This window comes from Triticum urartu, chromosome 4 (genome assembly GCF_003073215.2).
Source record: "Triticum urartu cultivar G1812 chromosome 4, Tu2.1, whole genome shotgun sequence".
NCBI classification, from domain to species: Eukaryota; Viridiplantae; Streptophyta; class Magnoliopsida; order Poales; family Poaceae; genus Triticum; species Triticum urartu.
Window position 1 is genome coordinate 110,547,727 of NC_053025.1, and position 17,848 is coordinate 110,565,574.

Here is a 17,848-nt window from a genome sequence, read left to right on the forward strand (position 1 = left end):
TCCATATGAGCGGGCTTTTCCTCTTTGGAGATGTTGTTCATAAAGCTAATATCTACCAAGGAATTTTTACTCGTGAGTTGAGAGAAGCCCCCCTGAAATATTTGGGGGTTCCTGTCTCTAGTAGTAGAATTAGAAATACACATTGAAAACGGTTACTGAGAAAATTGAAAAAATGGGTGCTTGTTAGCAAGGTAGATTGCTTAACATTGCTGGTAGGGGCACTTTTGGTACAATATGATTTGGCCAATGGGCCCTTATTTATGATGTATTTTTATTCTATCCCTGTTGGGGTGAAGAAAAAGTTTATTTCTATAGAGCTAGACTGCTTTAGCAAGCTCATGGGGATAAAAAGAAATATCATTTGGTTTATGGGAACACCTACTGTCAACCAAAAGATCAAGAGGGTCTGAAATTCTTAATCTTGAGCTCATGAATAAAGCTCTTCTTGCAAAATGGCTTTGAAAATTAGAAACTGAAATTGACTTGTGGCAAAATGTTTTAGTTAGCAAACATGTGAAAGGAAAATGTATCTCTGGAATTAAACCTAAGTGGGAGATTCCCACTTCTGGTCCAGTCTGTTGAAGGTTAAAGATATCTTTTATCAACACTATAAAAGAAATCCTTGGGGATGGGAAAATACTAGGTTTTGGGAAGATTAGCGGGTGAAGATTAACCTTTGAGGTTGGCCTATCCCAGACTATATCTTCTTAGTTTTGATCACAATATCTCTGTAGTTGATGATATTGATAAAGGATGGGAGGGTTTCACCTTTAGAAGAACTATTTTTGTTGAATCTTTGGAGCCGTGAAATAGCTTGAAAATAATATGTGAAGAAGTTAGAATGTTTAGAGGTAGAGATCAAATCAAATGGATGCTCACCTCTGATAGAAAGTTCACTCCACATAATTCATGTGGCACATTAAGATCCCATCTACAATTAAAATAATTATGTGGATAATGGAAAGGAAAAGTATTTTAACTAGGGACAATCTTTTGAGGAGAGATTGGAAGGGTAACAAAAACTCGCGCAATTTATCATCTCGCTATTTTGTGTTTCATCACTCAATTATTTGGCTCTCTTATTGAACACATAAATTTAGTACAGTATACCCACAAATTATCCTACAACTATTCATGTGCACTTGTAGGTGATCAGTCAATGTTACTGTTGAGCATATGTTTTTTCATTCTATGGTGTTGATTTGGTCACCTGCTTGTCGCCGATGGCCTTCTCTTGTGTGCAGGTTGTTCTCACCTGCCGGCAATCGCGGGCCAGTCACCACTTTCTCGGTGACAGTAGCCCAACTATTGACACATATCAGGGTATGACCCCTGCCGATTCGACTTCTTCCCTCATACCTGATTATTTCTTTTGTACCCATTTTTTATCTCATTAACATAATACTCGAATCCATATTAAATATCGCTGATTTCGTCAACTTTCATCGACAATTAATATGAATAGGACGGACTAATTCAAAAAACATCCCACCTCCAAAGCAGCCCACCTCCAAAGCCCCCGGCCAGAGCGCCGTAGGCCCGTAGCAACGCCGCAACGAGATTCAAACGCGCCTCGACATTTCAAACCAAAATCACTCGTCTTCCTCCTCCCACTTCTTCATTCCCCGCCTCCCAATGCGGACTCGCTTCCTCGCCGCGGACTACTTCTCCCCGCCGTCGGCGGCCTCCTGCTCGGACCAAGCCCTAGCCCTAGCGTCCTTGCGCTTCCCTCCTCTCCCCGTCCCCTCGCTTCCGCCCGATCCGCATTTCCCGCTCCTCCTCCCTTTCCCCGCCGCGGCCGACCTCCCCGCGGTCAGCATCTCGGGCGACGATCTCGACTCTCTCCCCATATCCTCCGCGCTATCTGAGTTCCTCGCGGCCGTTATTCCGCAGGCCCTGCCCGCGCCGGCTATCCCCGCCGCCGACGAGGTGAGTCAGCTTTCCCACGGTGGCTCGCGTTCTCCACTCGTGTTGGTTTGGTCGAAGTAGCTCGGATTGGAGGCGCTTCGTATGGTTTTACTAGTTAATTTGGTTATTCTGTGACAAAATTCGCGCGGCATTTGTGAATTGCAACGGCCTGGATGCTTCACGCAGGGATTGGATGACTTCCTCTACGACAGGGGCGGCTATCGCAAGGGTTTTAGCTTGAGGGAGTCTGTTGCATTCGAAATCCCTGATGTAAGTGAAGCTTTTATGCTTGTATTCCGTGCATTCGTGGTTTCCCTCCTCTTTTCGGGTAACATTTGTGAACAATTTTGTGTTTATTGAAGGGATTGGACGAGATTAGCCGCGAGAAGGATGGGAAGGGAGACGGATCCAGGTCAGATAGATTGGGGACCTCCACTGACACGAAGGTGATTGAAGTTTGCCCCTATGTTGTTCGTCTGTTTCGTTACTGTTCCGTAGGAGATTACTGTGTGATTTACTGATTTCTGCATGTGGTGACGTTAGAGATGGGAACTGCTGAAGAAGCACATATTTGAGGTTGTAGAGGTTGATCTCCCGCAGGTAAGCTTCGTTCATAGATATCGGTCAAATCTTCTGTGATTTCATTGTTATGGCTCAAGGTTTGTTGTTTTTGTGTTTTTTAAGATTTTGGAAGGACACGTTGCATCCTCTGGTGGTGACGAGTCTGGTGATGGTGTCACCTTATTGTTTCGTGTTCCAGATGCGAAAATCCACCTGGTACTTTACATCATCTCATCAAAATTTCAAGCAGTTGCCAGTCTATTGTTTCAGAATCTATGTTGTGCTTATAATTTAATGGTTGTGATACTGCTGTTCCTTTTACTGGGTACCGTTACAGTTACATACGTAATGATGTGAATCAGGTTTCCCTTGTACCTTCTGTATCCACAGTTGTTTCAAAAGTAAAAATTTATATCCATCTCGACACTGTTCTGTACTATATATAAGTAATACTACCTCCGTTTCAGTTTACAAGTCTTGCGCGTATACCTAAGTTGCCAATTTTATCATCCTAATATAAACTATATAACACAAAAATTATACCTTTTGAAAGTAGAAACTCCGAAGTTTATGTTGGTATATTTTTTACAATATATGATTTGTATTAGGTTGGTCAAATTGACGACCTAGGGATACGCGCACGCCCTGTAAACTGAGAGAGAGGTAGTAACAATATATGTGATTACCATGAAGTCATATCTGTTATGCATAGCGGTTGAAGTTGATTGCACCCAACAATTAGTGATTAATATGTTATCGGTTCGGTTCCCTCGTGTTCTCTTAACTCAAAGCATCATGATATTTATTACTCCCTCCGATCCATATTAAGTGTCGCAGACTTAGTACAAAATTTACTAAGTCTGCGACACTTAATATGGATCGGAGGGAGTTTTACTAAGTCTGCGACACTTAATATGGTTCGGAGGGAGCAATACATTTTGCTCACAGTCCCATCTTCTGTTTTAATTTCTCGTAGGATTTCATTGATATTGACACTGAGATGACATTAAGCTATCCAACTGAACTTGTGGATTCAATTTATCAAGTAGAGAAAATCCCTGTGGAGCATAATGATGAGGAACATTTGTCTGCAAGGAATATTAACTTTTTAGACATTGCAGCATTAGATTGTGGTGTGACAATACCACTACTGGAGGTTCATAGGCATTCTTGGGAGCTTAATGGGTGTCCCACTAAGGCAGAGATATCTAATATTTTTCATAACCTTGTTGAACATTTGGGTGAAGCACAAGTTCAGCATTCAGCGTTGAACTCAACTGAGTTCTCAAGATCAACTGATAAGGACATGTTGGCCTTTGTTTCCAAAGATGCCCCATGTGCAGACTATCAAGCAGATAAACCAATAACAGTTAAGGCTGCAGTAGAAATGGATCTTGTGAGGATCAGTGATAATCTTCTACTTGAGAGAAACTCGGCATTATACCCTCTCAAGCCTGATGGAACCTTTTCAGATTTGCCTTGCTCAGTTCTTTTAGAAGAAGCACAGATCATTGATTTCCCTTCAGAGGATGTCTTCAAAATGTTTGTTCAGTCAGATGCAGCTGAGCTGAATACATCTGATGAAATATTCAAAGACGACTTCAATCCAGCAAGGCGTTTCTATGAATCAGTGGTTAGCTCTGAGTTGGTGCTGGTTGACGATACATTCAAATCACTACCTACACCTATTTTATCTGATGATGATATGACACTGAGGTCTATGGTCCCCTCCATGGGAGAAGTACTTTGCTCCCTGAAAACTTATTCACTCTCTGCAGCCGACAGAATTTATTTGGACTGGCATCTTTTATTGGAAGGTCCATGCAACCGGGAGATATGCTCTACCTATGCAATCATGGTTGAGGAGGTAAAAAGTTGCCAGTTCAATTCTGAGATGCAAGTCAATTGTCAGCAGACATCAGCACTTGGTTTTGATTTTCTTGAGTATTTTTGGAGAAGTGCAAAACACCAAGATGAGGATAAACAGAACAATATTTATGTGCCTACCCCTCTACCTCATGATCCACCTCCTGCAGTGGAAACGGCTCAAAAATACAGACAAGAAAGTGATACTGGAGGCAACGGCCACATGGAAAAGCCAAGTTCAGGAAAGGCAGCTTCCTTATTCAAGTCAATGTCACAATCCAGTGACATAAATTTCTACTTGAATGTCAGAAGCGGCACCAAGAGAGGAACTAATGATGAAAATATTTCTACTTTAGATATCCCTACTTTAAATGAACAAGCAGCTTCTTTTCCAAGCAGGCCTAAAGTTGACAAGCTCATAGAAATTCATCCTGTCAGCCTCTCAGATTCAATCCGAGCCCTTATCAAACACATCCATAGAAGCTATACAACTGCTCTGCAAGAAAGTGCATATTTGAGGCATACTTTCTCGGATGGGCATTTAAGCATTCCGAAGCAGAAGCTTCTTGGACTGATAACTGGAGATGGTTCAGATGGCTTTGATAATCACTGTAAACATGAAGATAAGATGGAACTCATTGTACTCTATGGATTAAAACAGGTTGCATATTATCTATGTTTCTTTGGTTTGCATGCTGGCCATCTGTACATAAGCAACCTGATTGGAAGCTTTGAAAATATTCCTGAGAGGTTAAGAAATATTCACAGTTTCATTGGTGAAGCACTGTGGAAAGCTGAGAAGCATCAGATTGACTCTCACCCATCATTGCATGACATTGAAATGATCCTGAGATCTAATACACACACCAGCCAACAGATCCTTATAGTTGCCGACACAACTTTCTGGCTGCCATTGGGTCAAAAATTAACTTCGATGAAGATGACATTTGTTGAGCTAGGAAAAGACCCTGCTGCAGCTTATTTAGATCCGGTGGACAAGCCAAACCCTACAACTTGGGTGCTCAGAGGATTGCCGAAATCAGACTGCATTCTGTTAGATAATAAGTAAGTACACATGATAAACAAACCACGCCAGTTATCTGCTCCAGTTCTTGTTTTACAGAGTTTACCACAGACCAAGTTACTTCTAGAAGCAAATATTCTGGTTCTTGGAGTAACCTACTCAATCTTTATGAAAAAAAATCATGTGAGCTCTACCAAAATGTCCCCAATTAGCATACAGAATGAGTAAGCCACCTAGAGGGAATTCATATAAGTATAGAATGAAATCAGCTCTTTCATTGCAGCATTGTACTCCACTTGTTTTTCTTGTCGGATCCTTACAAAAAATCCAAATGTCAGGACAATTTATTTACAAGAAACCATAAATAATGGTTATAGTTTTGAACAGGCTGAATACTTCGCAACATTTGAACTTCACTTGAACCAAGACTAGATTTGTTTCCATTTTTTGTGAGCAAACGCATGTATGCGTTGTATAACAGTTCATGCCCAATCGTTAGTTGACTTTCGTTTCTAACTGATTAGACAGATTACAAATTTACAACTCTAGAAGCATATTTGTAAAATGATTTGTATTTTTCAGAAGGATCTATGCCTTGGTACTCCCTCCGTCCGAAAAAGCTTGTCCCTCAAATGGATGTATCTAGATACATCGATTTGAGGGACAAGCTTTTTCGGACGGAGGGAGTACTTATCAAGCCATCTTGCATTTTCTGTTCTCATTGGATTAAACTGCCCTACCTAAATACTTTTGAGGCTTCTGTTTTTCCTATACATTTTCCCCCATTGATGATTAAACTGCCCTCCCAAAAATTTGTAGCTGAGTTCATTTATATTTTTAGGTAGATGTTTTTTTTCTACAAGCATCATGATTTTGGTGTAACTGTTATCAATATTTATTTTGGTCTCAATTTTGAAGGAACATTCCAGCTTCATTCCCTTTCAGTGAGTTTGGCATCGTACTGGAATACGGAGGTCCAGATAAATTATCTACCTTGTTGTCTCTGGCTCCTAATTTAGATGGTTTTCCACAACTGCATTTCCTCTATGTCAAAGTGGATGTTGAAGATCCTTCGGTTGCACTTGTTGAGGACAACCCTACAGACCAGGAGTTGAGAGCCACACTGGTGATTATCGATTACTTCTTCACACTTGCATTAGTTCGATCTTCATATGTTAGTCATGATGTTAGGAACTTATTGCTGTTTTCGTTTTACCATATGTTGGTCAAGCTGTTTGGAATTACTACTGTTTTACCATGCACATGTTAAATATGAAGGATACTCATTGGTTGTTGTTTAGTTCAGTAATTCTAGTATCCGACGAAGTTCAGTTTTCTTCTAGATAAACTCTATACTCTCTAGTGAGTTCCAGATCATAACAGAAAATTGACTACCTCCATTCCAACAAAATTGAAGTTCTAGGTTTGTCCTAAGTGGACGGCTAAAGCGTGCTGATAATGTCAAGAGAGGTCGGGGTAAACCGAACTTGACATGGGATGAGTCCGTAAAGAGAGATATGAAGGACTGGAGTATCACCAAAGAACTAGCCATGGACAGGGGTGCGTGGAAGCTTGCTATCCATGTGCCAGAACCATGAGTTGGTTGCAAGATCTTACAGATTTCAGCTCTAGCCTACCCCAACTTGTTTGGGATTGTTGTTGTTAGGTTTGTCCTAAGTCAAACTTCTTTAAGTTTGAGCATGTATATAGGAAAATATATTTATATTAAAAACAAATATATATAATATGAAAACATATTTTATGATGAAACTAATAAAATTAATTTGGCGTTGTAGATGTTGGTATATTTTTCAACAGATTTGGTCAAACTTAAAGATGTTTGACTTAGGACAAACCTAGAACTTATAATATTTTGGAACGAAGGGATAGATGATTACAAAATGATGCAACCTTTTTCTTGGCACATCTCACTATAATTTGCAGAAATAAGCAACTGGCAATATTCAAACAATTATAGGTCACTTAACTCAAGTTTTCAGTGGCTGCATAGTTTTGTTGCGCATGGGTTTTACATGTCAGATCTTGTGGATGGTGTACATTGCATTTGAATTGTTCAGATTTTTTTTTGAGACCCTCATTTAGATGCTACCAATGGTTGATGGGGCAGTAAATGATCTCCTGTCAAAACATAAATGCCTACGAAGAAATAAGAATCCGTCCTGATTATTTGCAGGATACGGTTTTGCATGCACTTCAGAAAGATCTGCAAGAGAAGATGAACAAGATGCGTATTGTTGATTCACTGAACTTTATACCAGCAACTAATCAGCTGCAAGGACGGCAGGAAAATCTGTGCAAATATAGCACTGCTGATTCAACAAAAAAATTGCCTGCAGATGATCGACTGCTCAAACAAAATTTTTTGGAGAAAGAGTTCGCTGATGCACATCATTTTGTTCCTACAGCTGAACAGCGGCACAGAGAGGAAATGTTGAGCAAAAGAACTATCCTCCATTCACAACATTTTGTGCCTGCAGTTGAGAAGAGCAGCTCTACTTCTTCTGTATCTGGAAATGCCATAAAGGCCCCACAAGACAATCTATCTGGTACTGACTTGCCTTCCGGTGTAGAAGTTGGTCGTCTCACTCTGGGTAGATTATCCACCCCGGCGATTGTTGTAAATACTGGAAGTCATGGAAAGAATATGCTTTTCTCTCGGAGATCATCTTATCAGCAGATACTATCTTTGGAGAAAGGAGGAATGCAGGTTGTGGAACGAGACGTTGATCTTCCTGTGGACCTAATACTCAGTACTGCAGCTTGCCTAGTATGGTTTGAGACAAAAATCTTTGGGAGCAATGAATTCACAGCATCGGCAGAGACATCTAGTATAACAAATTTTGTAGAGATCATTGCGACCAACATTCTGATGTCAATTAGCTTCTGTTTCCGTGGTTGTATAATGGTAATTGGTTTTGAACTCCTGAGATATTTGCTTTTACCTGATAGGGTTATCATGGTATACCTGTCTTTGAGTTATGTCTGCAATTACTGAACAGTTTCGTTGCTTCTACTTTTGCAGGTCTTTGAAGGTGAACCTCACTCCCTTTCTGCTGTAATGGAGACATCTGATTCTCTGTATGCTGCGGCTGCTAGTCTGATGATGAACGTGCAGATATTCTTCTCATGCACACCCAAGTTAACAGATGAGATAGTTCTCAGTTGCATTAGGAATGTGAATATGTTGAATAAAGCTCCTTCTCCAGATATACCTGAATCAGAAAGCTTGGCTGAATCATTTCTCACAAAATTCCCTTCAATCAATCCCTTGTCTGCATACAGTATGCTTTCTTGTGGAAGCAGCCTTGTGGAGTTCCTCAGTTGGTCACATGAGCGTCGTATACAGGCTGTTGAGAAGTATCTGTTCTCCCCGCAGAGCATTTCTCTGTTCAATGCTTTGTGCAAATTCGGTGAGCTAGGTGAATCTAGGTCTGTGATGACTGAAGGCTCTTCTGTAGATTCAGACATCTGTAGTGCATTGTTGCAGTCTCCAAGTAAAAGGAAAAGGTGCGCCTCTCAAGTTTTTGCAGTACCAACTAGTGATCCCCTCCATCCGGATTCTCTAAACCAATTGCCTGGTGATTATGTAGAACATAACAATGTATTCTCACAGCCTAAGTTGAGGAGGTTCTCGGACGCGGAGGATGCAACGCCTCAGCTCCCAGAGGTCTTTATGTTCAATCAAAGTTTGAGTAGGGGAGGTGAAGGGGTCTCTTGTCTGCCAAGAAAGCACAATATTGGTGCAATAATTGGCAATCAGATCATGGGTGATCATATCAGCAATGGATTTACTGCAGATACGAGGCATTGTAACCAAAGAAGGGCTAACAATATGGTGGACACATATGACTTCTCTTGGCAACCGGAATCAGGGGGTAAAGAACCTATCAAAAGCTCTTTTCCCGCAAGCGAACCATCATTCAGCCGAAGTTACAGTCATCCAATATTTCCATCTGCATTAGAGATCAATGATGATACTGGTTACTGGGACATTCCAGGAGGTGCACATGGCACTTGGAAGGGTCATGTACATGGGGGTATTGCCTCAACCTCTTGCAGAAATGATGTGGGCAGCAGATATCATGAGCCAACAGAGGAAATAATGCAGAAGGGTCATGTACATGGGGATATTGCCCCAACCTCTTGCAGAAATGATGTGGGCAGCAGATATCATGAGCCAAGAGAGGAAATAATGCAGAAGGGTCATGTACATGGGGATATTGCCCCAACCTCTTGCAGAAATGATGTGGGCAGCAGATATCATGAGCCAAGAGAGGAAATAATGCAGAAGGGTCATGTACATGGGGATATTGCCCCAACCTCTTGCAGAAATGATGTGGGCAGCAGATATCATGAGCCAAGAGAGGAAATAATGCAGAAGGGTCATGTACATGGGGATATTGCCCCAACCTCTTGCAGAAATGATGTGGGCAGCAGATATCATGAGCCAAGAGAGGAAATAATGCAGAAGGGTCATGTACATGGGGATATTGCCCCAACCTCTTGCAGAAATGATGTGGGCAGCAGATATCATGAGCCAAGAGAGGAAATAATGCATGATCCAGGAAGTTCGCTTGCTTTTCTGAAACAGGATTCTGGCTTTCATGCAACTCCACATGGCTCAAGCTGGGAAATTGATTATCTCAGGCAAATGAACGAAAAAAGAAGAGCACGTGAGGAGAGATCAAGATGTAATACATCAGCAATGATGTCAAATTCAAGGATGAGGGATGGAGTCTCAAAGATTATAAATCCTCCACTTATTGGATCCTTCAGATACCAGGGAGATGGAGATACTCCTTCAAGGAACCGGAGCCCATCAGTTGGGACTCGGCATTATGAGAAAGCCAGAGAAGGAACTAAAGCACATACCCATAGAGCAAGAAAAGATTTCAAGATGCAACCAAGTGTAAGTCAGGAAAACAGGATAGAGCCGTCCATATATCCATCGTGGACTCCCGTTGACAAGAGAGCCAGACAGGTAAATGCAAACAGACTCTGATGTCATAAAACGGCTAGTGTTTCTTATATGCATAAAGTAATCTGGCTGAGTTTGTGCAGAAACTTTCATTTGCAACATACGGGAAGGAGAAGCAAAGCAAGTTGGTCTGGAGAGACCCAAATAGCTCTGGTGCTGAGTGTGGCTTCCGGAAAAGATACCGGGAAGAAGGTACGTAGATTATCAGAGGTCGTCGATACTTGATGCAAAATAGTGATGTTTTAAGTGGCATTGTAAATATATCCCACGAAAATATGTCTTAACACTCTTTTTGATGGTGAACTTTGTTGGAGATAGAATGTGCACAAAGTAACAATGTATGTTGTCTGTCACACTGGCACCACAATTTGTTTTGGAACATTGAGGGTGAACCAGCGAATACGGTGTCATTGTTTGTCATTTATAGAGGGAAAATGGGGATGTCTGTCCTGTTCAACCTGCAAGGTTGGTCTGGCGTTTGCGCATTCGATGTGTTCAGGGAGTTTGATCTGATTTTGCACTTGGGTGGTTGTGTTGAAAAGATGTCTCGCTTTCTCAAGCTTATACTCCAGTTATTTCTGTTTAGAAAGCAAAACCACTAGTACAGTATTTGCCCCCCTTATCCACTGTTGCCTGACTGGATGTGCTGAATAACCCAAAAATTGCACGCGTGCATCGGGGACCCCTGCAATTCTGCATATATGTTGTCCAGCTACGGGAAGGAGTTGAAATTGTTCACGTTGCGCAAGATTCAACTTGTGGAACCCGTCACCGGCTCGTACTCGACTATCCGAGTCCGACCCCGGCTCATCTTTACACGCGCCTTTTAAATCACCATGGGCCCTCGTAGCGACGCTAACCTCGCGCCGAGTTGGATCGTATCGTCCGTCGTCTGCGTCGCTTCAAATTAACCGAGCTCTGCACTCGGCGACCTAAGATCGATCGAGAGATGCAGAACGGCGGCTACTACGACCCCCGTCCCAGCACGGCCCCGTCCGGCGCGTACGGCGGGTGGGCCGGCTTCCGCGACGGGCCCAATGCTCCGCCCTACCGCCAGCCGCAGCCGCAGCAGCAGCAGCAGATGATGACGCCGCAAAGGAGGGAGGAGGTGCTCATGGAGGCCGGCCGCCTCGCCGCGGAGTACCTGGTGGCCATAGGCGAGCTGCCCCCGCACGCGCTGCGGAGCCGCCCGCCGGCGCCGCCCCCGTTCCGGGAGCGCCCGCTCGCGAGGCAGCACTTCCGCTTCCTTCCGCGCGACTTCGCACGTCCGTTCGCTCCCCGGCCGGTCCAAGGCCGGCCCATCGCCAAGCGGCCCCGCCCGCCCGCGCCGGGGCGGTTCCAAGGACGCCCGCCGTTTCACCCGGGCGCGCGTGCTTCCGCTCCTCCCGCGGCGCCTGTCGGGAGCGTGACGCAGTCGCAGGGCGCTTTGAACGATGCGACGGCGGGGGGCGGGAACGGGAGCAGCAGTCAGCCCGTGACGATGGAGTAGGCGAACCAAGGCTAATCTCCACATGGTGTTCTAGCGTTTCGGTAGTAACTATAACTACGAACATCATACACAATGGAGTTTTTAGGCCTCGTACAATGAAAGATACTTTTTTTAGGGTACAGTGGAAGATGCTCAGGAGAGGTTCTTAAGGCCTAAAGCTGTGTTTGTCCAGTTTTTACTTAGGCACCGGCGTTTGCTTTTCATAGCATAGGTGAAACGGCTGTGCTACACAAGTAAATATTGGTGCTTAAGATAAAATTGATCGTTTTAAGAGATGAATACTCAGAGCACTTCAGATTTTTGGCATGACAAACGGAATGCTTTTCATGCCACATAATGTTCGTCAAGGGTGACAAATTTAGTTGATGAGCATTGTAAATCCGTTTTAGTTTATTTATTATTTTGTCAGGAAATTGTCGTGCTTTCAAACTAAATTTGTCATCCTTGCGCCAATATAAATTTCCATAAAAGATGTTCGATTTTCTATGCTCAGTTTTGCTATAAATCTCATCTAGATAATTTTTAGTTATGTTACATCTAAGTTTTAAACCATACGATCTGATTGCAAAGATTTGTGTTTGTTGCATGGTTACACTCGTAGGAGATCGTCGTCCTCAAAAAGTGTGATTGTTGGGTTGCGTTTTATGTTTTTCTGTTTGTTGGGATGTGGCGTTGGTCACCTCCTTTGTGGGTCACATGTGCTCTTTTTTTTGCCTGCACGAGAGGATGTGTCCACATTGTGTTTTGTTTGGTTTATGTTATCTTTTTAGGAAAAGAGAAATGATAGCACATGCACATTCAACTTAGCCTAGATTCACTATTTCATAACGTAGTTGTACATATTTCATGTGTGTGTTATTTTGTCTGTTGTGTCCACTTGGTTTTTTATGTTCTTGGTGAGAAGGACATACAATTTGTCCGACCAAGTTGCATGTTTATCCTTGACTCGTAACTGGATTTATGGTTGTCGAGTTGCAAGCGCACCCTCGACTCCCAACTAGAGCCTCTGTTTTCGTTTTCACCTCAGTTGCAGGTCCACCCTTCTTGACTTACAACTCGATCCATAGTTCCTTTCATCCTAGTTGCAAGTCGATCTTTGACTCGTAATTGGGCTCGTAATTTCGTAGTTGTCTCAGTTGCAAATCCACCCTCGACTTGCAAATGGGCTCATAGTTCCAGTTGCAAGTCCACCCTTGATGCATGTGTTTTGTTTTCCATCCACTTGCAAGTCCACGTTCGTCTCACAACTGGGCTCGTATTTTGTTTTGGTCTCAGTTGCAAGTCCACCCTCAACTCGCGAATGGTATATTAGTTTTGTGTAGTTGTCCTAGTTGCATGTCCGCCTTGACTCACAACTGGGCCCATAATTTGTTTCTCCTCATTTGCAAGTCCACCCTTGACTCGCAACTGGACTCGTAGTTTCGTAGTTATCCCAGTTGCAAGTCCACCCACGACTCGTAACTACGCCCATAGTTTGTTTTTTCATCCTAGTTGCAAGTCCACCCTTGACTCGCAACTAGGCTTGTAGTTGTCTCAGCTACTCGACTCGCAATTGGTCTCGTAGTTTTGCGTAGTTGTCCCAGTTACAAGTCCATCTTCGGCTCGTGACTGGATCGTAGTTTGTTTTCATCCAAGTTGCAAGACCACCATCCACTCGTAACTACGTCCATAGTTTGTTTTTTCATCCCAGTTGCAAGTCCATCCTTGACTCGCAACTAGGCTTGTAGTTGTCTCAGTTGCAAGTCCATTCTCGACTAGCAACTGGTCTCGTAGTTTTTTGTATAGTTGTCCCAGTTACAAGTTCGCCCTCGGCTCGTGACTGGGCCCTAGTTTGTTTTCATCCAAGTTGCAAGACCACCATCCACTCGTAAATGGGCTCGAAGTTTTTATTGTCGCCTCAGTTTGCAAGTCCGCCATCAGCTTACAACTAGCACCGACCTTTTTTGTTCTACACTCCTAGTTATAAGCCCACCCTCTACTTGCAATCGGTTTTTTAACCTTTTTGTCGCCTTAGTTACAAGGCCACCCTTGTTTTTGCGAGTAGGTTGTCCATTTTTTTATTCTTCACCCCAGTTGCAAGTCCATTACCGACTTGTAGTTGGGCTTCAAGTTTTTTTTGTCACGACTACAAGTTCATGTCAACTTGCAACCAGGGTGAGCGGTCACTTTTTATCCCAGGTACAATTCCATCTTTAATCTGCAAATTTTGAGCACCTACCCTTACAATTTCTAGCCCACGTTTTCTTTTTCTTTTGCCCTTTTTAGCTTCTCAACATTATTTGGATTTTTACTTTTGGCCCCAACCCAGAATGGTTCATAAATCTGGCCACTCCAGATAGCCTCTTGTCAATCTTGGAAATTGCAGGAATAAGATCTTGAACTGTGCATTTGGTAGTGCCCATAGGGAGACCCAGATAAGTAAATGGCAGACTCTCTACCTTGCATCCAAATGAATTTGCCAGCATAGAGATTGATTGTTGATCAATATTAATAGGGGTCATGGAGGACTTGCTGAAGTTAACAAACATGCCAGTAGATAAACTAAATAGATGAAGTAAATATTTCGGATGCATAAGCTGATCTTCATTAGCTGGCATTATCATTAGAGTGTCATCAGCATATTGGATGATTGGATAGTCTTGACCATAAGCATGATCAATAGGTAGAGAAATTTCACCATTTGACCAAGCAGCATTAATCACAGATTGTAGCAGGTCAGCAGCAATAACATATAGGAGTGGTGAATGAGGATCACCTTGTCTAACTCCTCTTCTGCATATTTTTTTACCTACAACTCCATTAAGAAGAACAGCAGTAGAAGCAGAGTGTAATATGTTGGACACCCATTTGATCCATCTAGGTCCAAATCTTTTGGCCTTGAGCATAGCAATAATAGCCTTATATTCAATCTTATCAAATGCCTTTTCAAAATCCAGCTTGAGAATGATGATAGGTTTTTTGATTGATGGCAGAAGTGAAGGTATTCAAAAGCATATCCCAGACAGTCTTGTATGTTTCTGCCTTTGATAAATCCATATTGGTTCTGATGAATAACAGTGGTGATGATCTTTTGAGCTCTATTTGCCATTAACTTGGTGATGAATTTAAGAGGAAGGCTAACCAGTGATATAGGTATAAAGTCATTCATATTCTCAGGATTAGCAATCTTTGGTATGAGTGTGATGAAAGTAGTGTTTATACTTTGAATATCACAGTTACCTTCAAAGAAGTCCCAAATCATAGCGTAAAAATCTTGTTTAATAATATCCCAACATTTCCTCAAGAAAGAACCATTAAAGCCATCAGGTCCTGGAGCTCTGCCAGTAGGGAATTCTTTGACAACCTCATCAATTTCATCCATTGAGAATGCTGCATCAAGTTCAGCTGAGTCATGGGATTGGATGAGTTCATCAAGGTTGAATAGCATGGTAGGATTAATGGATCTGCCCAGTCTGTCTTTGTAGGATTTCCAGATGATTGCAGCTTTATGATCATGATTCTGATATGATGCTCCATCATCTCCATGGATAGTGGTAATGTAATTTTTTCTGTAGCTCTGAGTAGCCATAGCATGAAAAAAAATTAGTGTTTTCATCATCAAGTTTGACACTTCTCATTTTGAATCTGGTCTTCCAATAAATTATTTTAATTTCCAATAGTTTAGCAGTGTGCCTCTTCAGTATTTTCCTGAAATTGGATTCCATTGTAGCCAGTGCCCTCTGATCTTCAAGTGGTTTTAAGTCTGGATAGGTTTTTTGCTCCATTTTTTAGACCTAGTCTGAGGCATTTAAATCTGGCAGAAACATCTTTGGCAGAATTACTCAATTGCTGATTTATGTTCCAACATTGTATCATAGTCTCATAAAATCCATCAAATTCAAACCAGTAGTTTTCAAATCTAAAAATGGAGGCCCTTGGTATGTCACTGCCAATTTGAATGCGAATGGGGATATGTCATATGATACTCTAGCAAGAGGATGTGCCATTGTATTTGGGAATGATAATGTCCAATTTGCAGAAGTAAAAATCCAGTCTAACTTTTTCCAAAAGTGGCAGATCTTGCATATTGTTCCAAGTGAAATTTCTTCCTTTAAGTGGGATTTCCACTAGATCCAATTGCTGTATAAGGCTATTAAACATTAGCATGTTATTTGTGTCCCCACCTGGTCTGTTTCTATCATGAGGACTTCTGATCAGATTAAAATCCCCAACTAATATCCAGTGATCCATTTGTGAGGCATCCACATTGTCCAACCAATTAAAAAAATCAGCTTTGTCTTCATTTTTTCAAGGACCATAAGCATTGGTGATATAAAAAATGTGCCCAGATAAGTTTCAAACCAATTTGACAGTAATTTGAAAGTTGGACTGACTGATGATAGATCAAGTGAAAAGGTTACCATTCCAAATAGTAATTAGACCGCCAAAGAGTCCCATAGTTGGGGTGTATGCATATAGGTTATATCTTTTGGGTGAGAAGTTTCTAAGATAAGCCAGATCAAAAGTGTCTATTTTTGTTTCCTGGATACATATAATGTCGTGGTTACTCTCATCAATTCTAGCCCTAAAGTCATCCCATCTAGTTTGAGAATTAATCCCTCTAACATTCCAGTTGTGAATATTCCATGTTCTATTCATTGATAAAAGGATTGGGGGAGGGGTTCATATGTAGGAGATGAATTAATCATCCCTGTCACAACTGGGAGCTGGTGCATGTATTCGTAAGCAGTAATAAACCAAGAGTTTAAACTTGATCTCATTGAACAGTATAACAGACCATTATCAACCTGACCATTCAGACTTCTCATAAAGTGAAATAATAAGCGTAGCATAAAATCCCAACAAAAGAAACTTATTATGGAGTTTAACTCCTTACAAACCGAGTTCAAGATAGTATCAAAGCATGATAACCAGCAACAACTGACATAATAAAAAGGCATAAGTCTGAAAGGGGTCTTGACACAACAAGGTCGGCTAATATGAGAGCTAAATTTAATCATGGTCACCAACAGACTTAAGTTTCTCCCTAGAGACCTCCTCAGGAGGGATCTGACACTGCTTGGTTGCTAGGGCTTGGATGGTGGTGAGTGGAAGCTCTGGAGGGGGTTCAACTATAGGATCACGGATCTCATATTCAAATTCAGCAGAGAGGTTCTTCTTGCACTTTGCCAGGTCTTTTTCTTTGATAGCAGCAGCTTCATCTTTGAATCCAATGCTCAGTCCAGCTAGGCGACGACTATGACGTAGATCGTTCACATCCAATGGAGCATTGATCTTCTTGCGCTTGTTGACAACATGCGAGGGATTAACAGCAGTAGTGTCGTTTGCAACAGTGTGTGGGTTCTCATGGGCTTGAATGGGTTGGGTACACTCAATAAACTCCAACTGTGCAGGAGCATCATCTTGCTCAGAATTCCAAATAGTGTTGTGCTCTGTAACTTCAGGTAACTCAGTGATTGACACAGAAGGAGCACGTGGTGTAGTAGGGTAATCTGTAGTTATGGTAAGTAAACATTTCTTGATAGTTCCATGTTCCTCCTCAACATTAATCAATTGGCATCTGGTGCTGACGACAGTGGTGCCAGCTAGCTAGTTGTTCTAATATGGTAGGTGCAGAGGCCATATTTTTGACATCATGTCTTGAAGAGCAATGAAAGAATCAACGGCCTCAATAGCAGGTTGGATAGGTTGGTCATGCTGCTCTTGTTCAGGGTTGAGGGGGGGGGTATGGACCATAGGAACATCCTCATTCCCAGCTTCCGGAGCATGATGGGCAGCAGGAGCAGCATGGTGGTTCTCATTATCCACAAACTCAACATCATTCCAAATACCACCAAATGAAGCAAAAGGCATGTGATGCATAACACCATCCGGGGGGATGGGATCTTTATCACCACCCATGACGCCAAGAAGATCTGCCTGAAGAATATAAACTGCACAAGCCCAAGACTATCCATGTCCAAAATCATCTAGGCTCTCACATATAACATGGCTGCCAGGG

General features: G+C 42.2%; 1 protein-coding gene across 1 annotated transcript; it reads left to right on the forward strand.

The window, feature by feature from the left end:
* Positions 1-1,534: 1,534 nt before the first annotated feature.
* LOC125550936 (protein SHORTAGE IN CHIASMATA 1 homolog) lies at positions 1,535-10,758 on the forward strand. The gene is made up of 10 exons (XM_048714065.1): positions 1,535-1,929; positions 2,095-2,178; positions 2,271-2,354; positions 2,452-2,508; positions 2,593-2,685; positions 3,446-5,400; positions 6,278-6,485; positions 7,554-8,285; positions 8,403-10,361; positions 10,442-10,758. The coding sequence occupies exons 1-10, from the start codon at positions 1,636-1,638 to the stop codon at positions 10,556-10,558; spliced, it is 5,583 nt and encodes a 1,860-aa protein (XP_048570022.1). The 5' UTR covers positions 1,535-1,635; the 3' UTR covers positions 10,559-10,758.
* Positions 10,759-17,848: the final 7,090 nt, after the last annotated feature.

Excerpts from the sequence above, each read along its gene's own strand:
- LOC125550936 (XM_048714065.1), top strand. The coding sequence starts at position 1,636 with ATGCGGACTCGCTTCCTCGCCGCGGACTACTTCTCCCCGCCGTCGGCG. Across the intron at positions 2,179-2,270 it reads TTGCATTCGAAATCCCTGAT|GGATTGGACGAGATTAGCCG; the intron begins GTAAGTGAAGCT and ends TGTTTATTGAAG. Across the intron at positions 8,286-8,402 it reads GTTTCCGTGGTTGTATAATG|GTCTTTGAAGGTGAACCTCA; the intron begins GTAATTGGTTTT and ends CTACTTTTGCAG.